Raw genomic sequence first — 9832 nt, 5'->3', positions numbered from 1 at the left:
CGCTCACCTGGTTGACTTTTCACCTTTCAAGGGCAATATATCTTACAAGGGGTCGTCCTACCACACTGGTGTAGGGCTCATCATAAGGATTGACAGTTTCTCACTACTTATTATAGTTTTCAAGATATTGGCTAAACCTTCTAAAAACGTCATGCTACATGTAGTAAGATGTCATTCTACAACTTCAAGCCAATGGAGACTTTTGTAAACCCTATCGTAATGATCATTCCAGCAATGAAAGTTTTTTAAATGAAGGGTTTTACTCCTTATGTTAAATAGACATGGCGGTCATGTTTTACCCGATCGAAATCCAAACGCAATGTTTGTGCAGGAAACCTTAAAAAATATCAATGCTACTGTTTAGGAGTTTCAGAGGAGAGGATGTTTGAAGAAAAGTTTACAGAAGACAACGACGCAAAGTGATGGTAAGCAATAACTTACATGACCTTTTGGGCCTAGTGAGGTAATAATAGGGACGGAGCGTCAGGGACTTTCTATCCACATAATAAGTAATGGTTTGAAACACAGTTCAAAATCGTTCTGTCTGAAGTGTCATGATATTCCACAAATGACGTATGCAGTAATGAAATTTCACAAAGACGAATAGCGTACTTGTATGTAAAAGGCAGTATCGCCTATTCCGGTTGGTCGAGACATCAGCGATATAACAGCACAAGGGTGCATTATGAAAGGTCGTTCATGTCAAAAATCTGAACAATTAACGAGTTGATTTTTAACGCAATAAATGCTGATAAAACGATCTTCTTCCACGCTTTAAAACTGTAGCTGAATGAGTTAATTTCTAACCCGTGGGTGAAATGAAAAAAAAAAAAATATCGCATTTAAAAAACAAGGATCTCATTCGCCGAATGTGTCATACTTACAGAGGCATATATATATCATGTCTTTGTGTGTTATATCTATGTTTCACGAGTTAGAATAACGGGTTGCTAAGTAACCAAACGGATAGGAAATTGCTTGTTGGTGTCTTTATAAATAACGCAATATAATTAACAATTAAAGGACAATTGTTGCAAAACAATTGCTAAGGTTTTTCCCATGAACAATCCTAAATCCCAGTGTTTATCAGAGTAATAAGTATCCATCTAAAGAGTTAAATATAAAATAAAATATAATAATGTTAAAAAAATCGTTTTCTCCTCAAAACACTGAACCAAGTCTTCAGTCTTTTTGACGTTGTAACTGACACGTCCAGCTGTGTAAAACATCAATCAAGTATGAAGCGTGTAACTTTTACATGTGTTCTCATGTAGTTCTTGCTAAAAGCGCTTTAAGTCAAGTTGTTTAACATAAAGTACAGATTTTAGATCACGATAAAAAAAATCTTTCGATTTTCAAGTTTAAGATCGCCTGTAAAACGTACAATTGAAGACAGTATGATTTTCATTTCCAATATCAAGTTCAAGATCAACTGTATAACGTTTAATTATCATCTTCACATGATTTTTTATATCTTTGATAATACAACAATATCGATATTTTCAAGGAAACGCAGTTGTTTGTATTTTTACTCCAACATAATAAGAAGTCTTATCTATGTAAATCAGAAATCGTATGAGTATGAGTAAAATACAAACGGGACTTCTTATTTCGTATAAAGGGATTCCACCAGAATATTATTACAAGATTCACATACCTGTAGCCAGATTTGGTCAGAGTTGTGAGTGTATTTTGCTCCGAAGCGATGAAATACAAGTAATACGTAATTTAAGAACATTCATGAGGCAATCAGAATACAATTTTTTATCCGAGTAGAATGATCAAAACTATACTCGACGCGGAAGTTCATCTGAAATACAGATTTTTATATTCATTTTTGAAAGACAATATTATGCAAAATTAGAACTAAAATATCTTTATCCCAAAGTTGTTGAAGGGTATTCAAGAGAACCAAGATTCTATCAGAATTCAAGATTGTAGTCCAAGCACATAGACCACACAGGGAAACAGACACATAAATCAAATATTTTTTTTCGCTTATGTTAGTACATTGTACGACACTTTTTACACATTCTCAATTATATATTCAAAGAGAAAATTCATTGGGGAGGAGGTATTGAATTGAAAATCTGGAGATTCAAATTCTGAACCACTTCGACTAACGAGTAGTGGCATCAATACATTGTAATAGGCGAAGTGCAAACAAGTGGAAAATGTTAAAAATAACTTTTACTCTTACCAAGAATTATCATTAAACTTACAATTTACATAGTGAAATATTTTGATCGATTATACTGATAAAAAAGAATCACTAAGAACGGTAGATACTGCTGTGTTAGAGGGAAGGGAGGTAACCCAAAAAAATACAAACGCAACAGAAGGCACTCAAACTGAGGAAATAAAATTTCTTATTTAATCATCCTCATCGTGAAGCTAGCAGTGTCAAAAGAAAGAAAATACATTTTTTTTCAATCGTGACGTTCCACATTTGTGGAAAAAAACTTATTAAATACTTCTGCCGCTTGTCTATTGAAAGCAAATGCAACAAGTACTATCTTAAAAAATAAAGTAAAATTAGTCCTTTTTTTCTTATAATTTTCTTCATTTCATTCAGGAAATAACACATGGCACGCAATTTTATTTTTCGATACAGTTTTTTCGAACGACCAATCGGGAAACAGAATTGCGATCATGTGACTTGCGTTTCCACGGAAGAGCGTCTTTAAGGTCAAAGGGCAAAAACCGAAACTTTACCGACTGCGTCGGAAAAACTCGATCTTAAAAAATTTTCGTTTGGAGTTACAACGCTTTGACCGTTCAATTATTATAATGATTACATTAAATGTGAAATTCGCGGCATATAAGCAAACTTATTCATTCATTATATATATTTTTGTGTTAAATACAAATGTATAAAACAAAGCATTAATGTCGGTACGCAGAATTGTTGTAACGAAAAAACTAAGGGAAAGAAATGATGAATAAAAGAAAAACTAACATCCCACGAAGCAAAACCGTCATAAAATAGAAAGTATTTGTAAACAGTTACATGCACATATTAAAATTCTAATGTTTTTCATTTATATAGAAAACAATGATGGAGGTGTATTACATTTACCAAACATAATAAACGCACCATAAAGGAAGTTTGTTGTATATGAATATTGTACCTAATATCGATTGACAGGTTTTCTATATAAGTTAAAGTTAAATAAAAGTTTTTTTTTCTATATAAGTTTAAGTTAAATAAAAGTTAAGTGATTGATTAACAGTTTAAAAATATGATATAGAATTCCTAAAAGAAATTATGCAAATACAACATCTTATCGCATTACAGTTTTTAATGGTAAATTGTTCACCAAATATAATTCCTATCCCAATCTGATTGGACATTACAATTTTTGACCACTAAGTGTTCAAGAATACGATAATATATCATTTTTGAACTATTTATTAAAACCTAGGAAGAGAAGAGCGATTTTTTTTTGAAGAAAGGGAAATAACTATGTAACGACGCATGTGTTTTCTTAGCAGAGTAAATATGTACAGTCTGTACCTTCTGAAGTTACAAAGATTTATTTGGTAAACAATTCAACTTGATTTATCTTGAAACGACAAAGTCAAAATGTGGCGGAAGAAAAACATTATTAATAATAGTCATACAAATAGTAGTAAGGTTTTCCCTTCACAGGGAAAGACAAAAATTAAACAATACTTGTAATGAATTTATTTTTAAATATTTGCGATATTTAATTGGTCATCTTAACTGAGGGTTTACAGATCTTTCGAATTTTTCAGGATCCACATCGAATTAACACCATTTTGGGAGTAACAAGTGTCGTGTTAAGACTGGAAACCGTCTTTGATAGCTGTGAGTATAGAAGTTAAAATTGCTGAAAGAGGTTTGATGGTACATTTTGCAGATTCAGTTATGAAGCGTTGTTTGTATGGATTCTTTTGGAGATTAGGATTTCAGTACATAGACAGTTAATCACAATTAAAGCAATATTTAACACGTATACATGTAAACAATATCTAACGCGTTAAAACATGAATGTAATCGTTGGTTTATCGGGTTTCTGACATGAACAGTCATTTATAGTGCATTTTCAATAACCATTCTGTCGGAAGTGACATAATACGGAAATGACGTATGCAGCAAGGGAGCCATTGTTTTAATTTTTGATACAGACGCACAAGATATGTTATAAGAAGGTTAACATGCTCCAATTAACAATATATATAACAATATAGCGATGCATTATCAACGAAGTCAAATGTTATTTGAGTACAGATAGCTCCGTCCCCAATAACAAAGCTTCAGTTAATATTATATTAATGATATATTTAATTACAAGGTTTTTTTTACATCCGTCTCTAAATAAAACTCTGAGATTCCCCTTTTCCTTTGTGAGAGAAATTCATTGTCTTTTCACTTGTTTTGCTGCGCACCAATCGTGATAAAAACGGAATTTTTTCAACTGTCACCAAACTTCTTCAATAATTATAGGTCCATGTATCCATTTCAAAGCTTCCTATAAATTTCATACAATGACAAGAAATTTTGAAATCTGAAAAATATCAAAAAAGGAAATAAAATACGACCAGAAACAACTAAGTACGTGTGAGAACGGAGGTAACATTGAACAGTAGATAATAACCCATGACTTTCGATGAACGTGTCTAGAATCCAGTATGTTAACAAATAACCAGCTAATTTGACACAGAAATATTTCAATTTTGACGAACAGCCAATCTTCTTTTCGTAAAGATTCATTTGAAGCAAGAACACTGTAGTCTGTACGGCTGTCAAACAGGAGAAAAACGTGTGTATTAGAAACATTTTTGCTGCAGGACTATTCTTTTCCTGAATGACGCTAATAAAGTTTATAGTTTGAAAAAACGAATAACCCCAGAGTCCGAAAACTAAGAGACAATTTCCAAGCGTGAACATCGAAACATAAACTTTTATTATCTTACAGCACACTGGAATTGTTGAAAACGCAGCTGCTTGGAACAAGAATAGCAACATTTTTGAAAACATCGCTAGTGCATGGAACACAATTTTAAACATTTCATGTTTAGTGCTTTCGCAGGAGTAGTAGAAAATCGCAAATACCAGAAGAGGCACATTTACACAAATACCCACAAAGAAAATGGTGTAGGCGTTGAATTTATCTTTAAAAACATTTTTCGGCATATTCTTTGGAGTGTTTTCGACTTGGATTCCAGATTCTTCTGATTTTATTGCCCCATAATTTTGGCTTTTCTTATTTATTTCTTCGTGATTTTGGTCAGTATACTTGTCTATATTCTCACCCGTCGGGTCTTCTGTTTGGGTGAATTCACATTTCATTTCACACCTATTGTTTGCAGGCCATATAGACGCAAGCAACAGAACAACCATTAGGGAAAACGCAACAACGGTTGGCACACAAATTCGGTCAATTGCAGTACCTACCATTACCGACTTTGCGGTTATTGAGCAGTTCCCACTGCTTGAGTTGTTACTCGACCGAGTTGATTCATGTAATCCCCTCAAAAGGAATAAATTCCAGAACGAGATGCAGGGTGCCATCTGCAACACAAGCATGTAATGAACACTGAGAGATGGTTTCATTCTGTATTTTGCAAAAACAATTAGAAATATTGTTTGTACAGGGTAGTATACGATGTTGACAGCGTCACTTGTTACTTTTAGTTTTTCAACATATTTGCATTTTCTGAGTAGTGAGTATGCGCTGCATACCACATGGTAACTAAAGTGTAAAAAACAGCCTAGACAAAACAGACATAAAAACTTCAAACGGATCTTGATGGCCGGAGTAAGGGCATGATCGCCCATCTCGATATTGATATTACCAAGTCTCTTCAATAATGGTATCAAAAGACAGGACAAAATTCCCATGAATTGTAATATTATCAGGGTTCCATATGTGACTTCTATAATCACTGGCATTTCTGACGAACGATACGTGATTACCATCGTGGTTCCCGAAATAACAGAAAATACGATAACAAGTGAAACTACAGCAGATATACACCCATCATTATTGTCGTCATGGTAATTCCGTCTTCCTGCCGCACATAAATGGATAGTAAGACCTTTCAAAAACGAGGATGCCATCTAAAATATTTTAAAAATTATTGACATTAGTGTGTGATTGGGATTACAGGAAAAAGCGCCTGCTCTCGTTATGAAATATGCAGGTCCACCACACAGACTGTGAACTAAATGTTTTCACCGTGCTGGACTTCTCAAAATTAGGCTTCTGGTACAAAGTATTATTGATACAAGATTAAAGTCATCATTTCAAAAAAGATAATGGTTGTAGCCATGAACTCGTACATTGTTATGGATTATACATCTGCACCTTGAGAACAGATTTGTATGTTTTATATAGTTTTCCTCTTTTGTCGACCCTGCACGTGACATTTTATGTACAAAGCAGCATATGTTTTCCAAAAATGAATTGTGCTTACCCTGCCGGTGAACCCTATTCGTACTCCCAATAGAGTCCGGATTGCTCAATTAGATTTGTTTCTATGTGTGTTTTACTTTGTTTTTTTTTTCATGTTTTTTTTTCGTGTCTATTTTCTTTGTCTTGTAGTTATCCCTAATTTTGTTTGTTTGTTTCTCTTCAAGTGCTTTTAATGAGGGCCTAGATGAGTGAGGAGGGGTATTAAGTCTATAAACATTCCTAGGAATTCTTTTCAAAATAATTCGATCTAACACACAACTGCATTGGCACGGATATTTACCAACACCCCAATTTGTATCTTTAAAAACATTAATTTCGGTATGCGCGTATTCCTTAAGGAATGAAGGTAATATTGCTTCGGAAGATTTATGAAGAAATAACGCAGGTTGTTTTCAAGTGTGCAGCACGGACGTTGAAGCTATTTCAAACAGATGGAAAAAATATAATAGACATTCCTTATAATTTAATGTTAGTATCAAAATTCGATTAGTAAATGATTAAGTAGCACTCCAGCTAAGGATCATGCAAAATGTGATTCATGGGTAAAAAGCCTACATATTTTTATTTTTGATCTTTTGTTTGAAATGTCATAGTAAACAGAAATTTACATGTGGTTTTTCATATAACCTGTGCTCTTAGGAGATAAAAATTGTATAGAATGCACTGTAGATTTCAAAATTAGGGAGATAACTCTGTCAATGACGCTCAAATACTATAGAATCTACTGGATTCTCAGTGTTGATTATCTCATAAGGGCAGACAGATTTGAATGAATAATTACACATTTCATAGTATAAAAAAAACAACTTAATTACAAAAATAAAAAGATGTAGCCTTTTTTAGGATGTATCACATTTTTCAGATTTTGCATGAATCTTACAAAGACAGCTACTTAAAAAAGGTTGATGACCTCATAATCACATGACGAGATTTGGTCTATGAGATAATTGACACAATTCTTTATTCAATCAGAAATTAAATTATTCGATAATATCACAACAAAACTATTCGATTTGATTATGTCATAGTTTTAGATTTATAATATTACTTAAAAATAACCATTTTCGATATTTTTTGGAATCTGAGTTCTGATTTGAGATATAATTTTAATCTTGAATTTCCTACTTAGTTCTTAAGCTGCTAATGAGAAGTTGCTCCTAGAAACACGTGTATTTCGCAACTTTAATCAGATTGATACTTTTGGTTAAAAAAATGAACATAAGAATGTCGTATTTTAATTATTAAAAATGATTATGATAGTGTTGAAATTTAAAAAAAAACAAGTGTATAAAGGGTTTAAAAGACATTCAGATCATATTCTTATAACCCTTCGCTAAATGAAAAAAAAACTAGAAAATAATAAACAATATATGAGAACTTACAAAGCACATCAGCAAATATTCTCCAAAAGTATTGTATTTTATGATTCTTCCTTTTTACACTGTGTCGACGCGTTTATATAATATACATGTACTAGTAATTTATAGGAAAGAAATTTTCATAATTACAATGTATTTATAACACAAGTGTCATTGTTAGCTTATTTTCCGAAAATCGTCGTACTGAAAAGATATAAGGAAGCATCCATAGGTTTTTATTATTTTGGGTGGATATATAACTTAGATAATTTTGATTTTCTTTCGTCATTGCAATTTCTGTTCTTGATGACATTTTTTTTTATTGCGTGTGTCTTGCATGTCCTCAGTTTTTTCCAGCCACACATAATACCGTCCTAAGATAACATTTTTAAAAAGTGCAAATATTTCCTTTTTCCAAATTTATTTTGAACAAAATCTTATGAAGAATGATGTTTTTCAATGTTTTCGATTTAAAATCTTATTTTTATTTTAGAGTGATAACTTTGGAACACTCGATTATTGTGATAAACCATCGATCCGTATAAGTTAGTTATGAACCTACATGACTGTATTCAAATCGCACTTCCTGCTTTGGTATTCTCCCGGAGTATAGGAACCATAGGGCTCCGCCACAGAAGACTAAATTGCCCAACCCTACCCACCTCTCCCTATTTCCAGTGGCAATCAAAATTTGTCGACCCCAATATTCTTGTGTCTCATCCCATTCTTCATTTTCATCATCATTTCATGTTCATTTTATCACCCATTTTATGTTCTTCGCCTGAATATAGATGAAATGTTGCTGCTCGGGCGTTAAACCCCAACAATGAATCAACAATCATATCGCACTTCTCTCATAACCGTACCAATGTATGTGGGCAATATAGGTTAACAATGTCCTATGTTACTCAGTATGTGGGTTGCTTGGTTTCATTGACATAATTCACTCAGTGTGTGGTGTACGCAGGTTTTAGTATCAGAAAAGCTACTCGGTATGTTGTTAACCGGTTTCCATAAAAGTCACTCGGTGTGTAGATTTCGCAGGTTTTACTGTCTAGACAGTTACTGACTATGTGAGTTACGCAAGCTTCACTGTCTTGACAGTTACTAACTGTGCGAGTTAGGCAAGCTTCACTGTCTCGGCAGTTACTAACTGTGCGAGTTACGCAATTTTCAATGTCTTGGCAGTTACTCAGTGTGAGTTACGCAAGTTTCACTGTCTTGACAGTTACTGACTGTGCGAGTTACGCAAGTTTCACTTTCCTGATGGTCAATTATTGTCCGTGTTACGTTTGTTTGCATTCTTGGCCAAATTATTTTTATGATAAAGATGAATAGACTCTATCAAGATGACCACCTTCTATCAGAGAATCATGATAGGCAACAAGAGCTTCTTGCGGTAAGATAAAAGGTAAAGCTATTTGAGTAAAGCATCGTAACTCTTTTGGCAACTTACTGCATCTTCTCTGATAGAGATGAACTAAAATACCATTTGTAATAGAATAGTAAGGACTTTCAGCAACAACAGTCCTCTTGCGTTTTTTATCATTTTTCTGATGTGAAGTAACTTTTTCAGCTCTGTGCAAAGATTTACCGCCATATGTAACAACATATTCTCTGCCTTCTTCATTCTTTTGTCCTAAAACAAAAGCAACTGCCTCATCCGAGGCATCGCATGTAAGAATGAAAGGCTTATCTGGTTTTGGATAGGAAAGAAAAGACGCAGAGTCAAATGCGCTTTTCGTGGTATCAAAAGCCTCCTGACACTGTTCAGTCCATTCAAACGGAATATTTTTGTGCAAGAGTGCAGTAAGAGGTGAAATGATAGATGAATGACCTTAAATAAAGCGCCTGTAATAATTTGTCATTCCAAAAAATTGGCGAATCTGTTTTACATTTTTTGGTACTGGAAACTGACTAACTGCATCTGTTTTCTCTGGATCTACCTGTATACCATTTTTATATGATATGACCCAAAAACTTAACTTGTTTGACAGCAAAATAGCACTTTTTTGGTTGTAGTTTAGTTTG

At 33.4% G+C, this 9832-nt stretch overlaps 1 protein-coding gene across 2 annotated transcripts; it reads right to left on the bottom strand.

Moving 5' to 3' along the window:
- Window positions 1-2172: 2172 nt before the first annotated feature.
- Window positions 2173-7913, bottom strand: LOC148619983 (uncharacterized). 2 transcript variants are annotated; one of them, XM_088580448.1, is made up of 2 exons: window positions 7826-7913; window positions 2173-6088 (listed from the first exon to the last, which is right to left on the bottom strand). In XM_088580448.1, exons 1-2 carry the CDS (start codon window positions 7832-7834, stop codon window positions 4487-4489), a joined length of 1611 nt encoding a protein of 536 aa, XP_088436574.1. In that variant the 5' UTR covers window positions 7835-7913; the 3' UTR covers window positions 2173-4486. The 2 variants fall into 2 exon arrangements, with proteins under 2 accessions (XP_088436574.1, XP_088436576.1); XM_088580450.1 differs by having other exon boundaries at window positions 2173-5539; window positions 7826-7907.
- Window positions 7914-9832: the final 1919 nt, after the last annotated feature.

Source organism: Perna viridis, chromosome 4 (assembly GCF_037379345.1).
Source record: "Perna viridis isolate PV_CMFRI_1.1 ecotype Kerala chromosome 4, ASM3737934v1, whole genome shotgun sequence".
Classification (NCBI taxonomy): domain Eukaryota; kingdom Metazoa; phylum Mollusca; class Bivalvia; order Mytilida; family Mytilidae; genus Perna; species Perna viridis.
The sequence above is the reverse complement of the archived record's forward strand: the minus strand, read 5'-3'. Positions and strand labels throughout refer to the sequence as shown.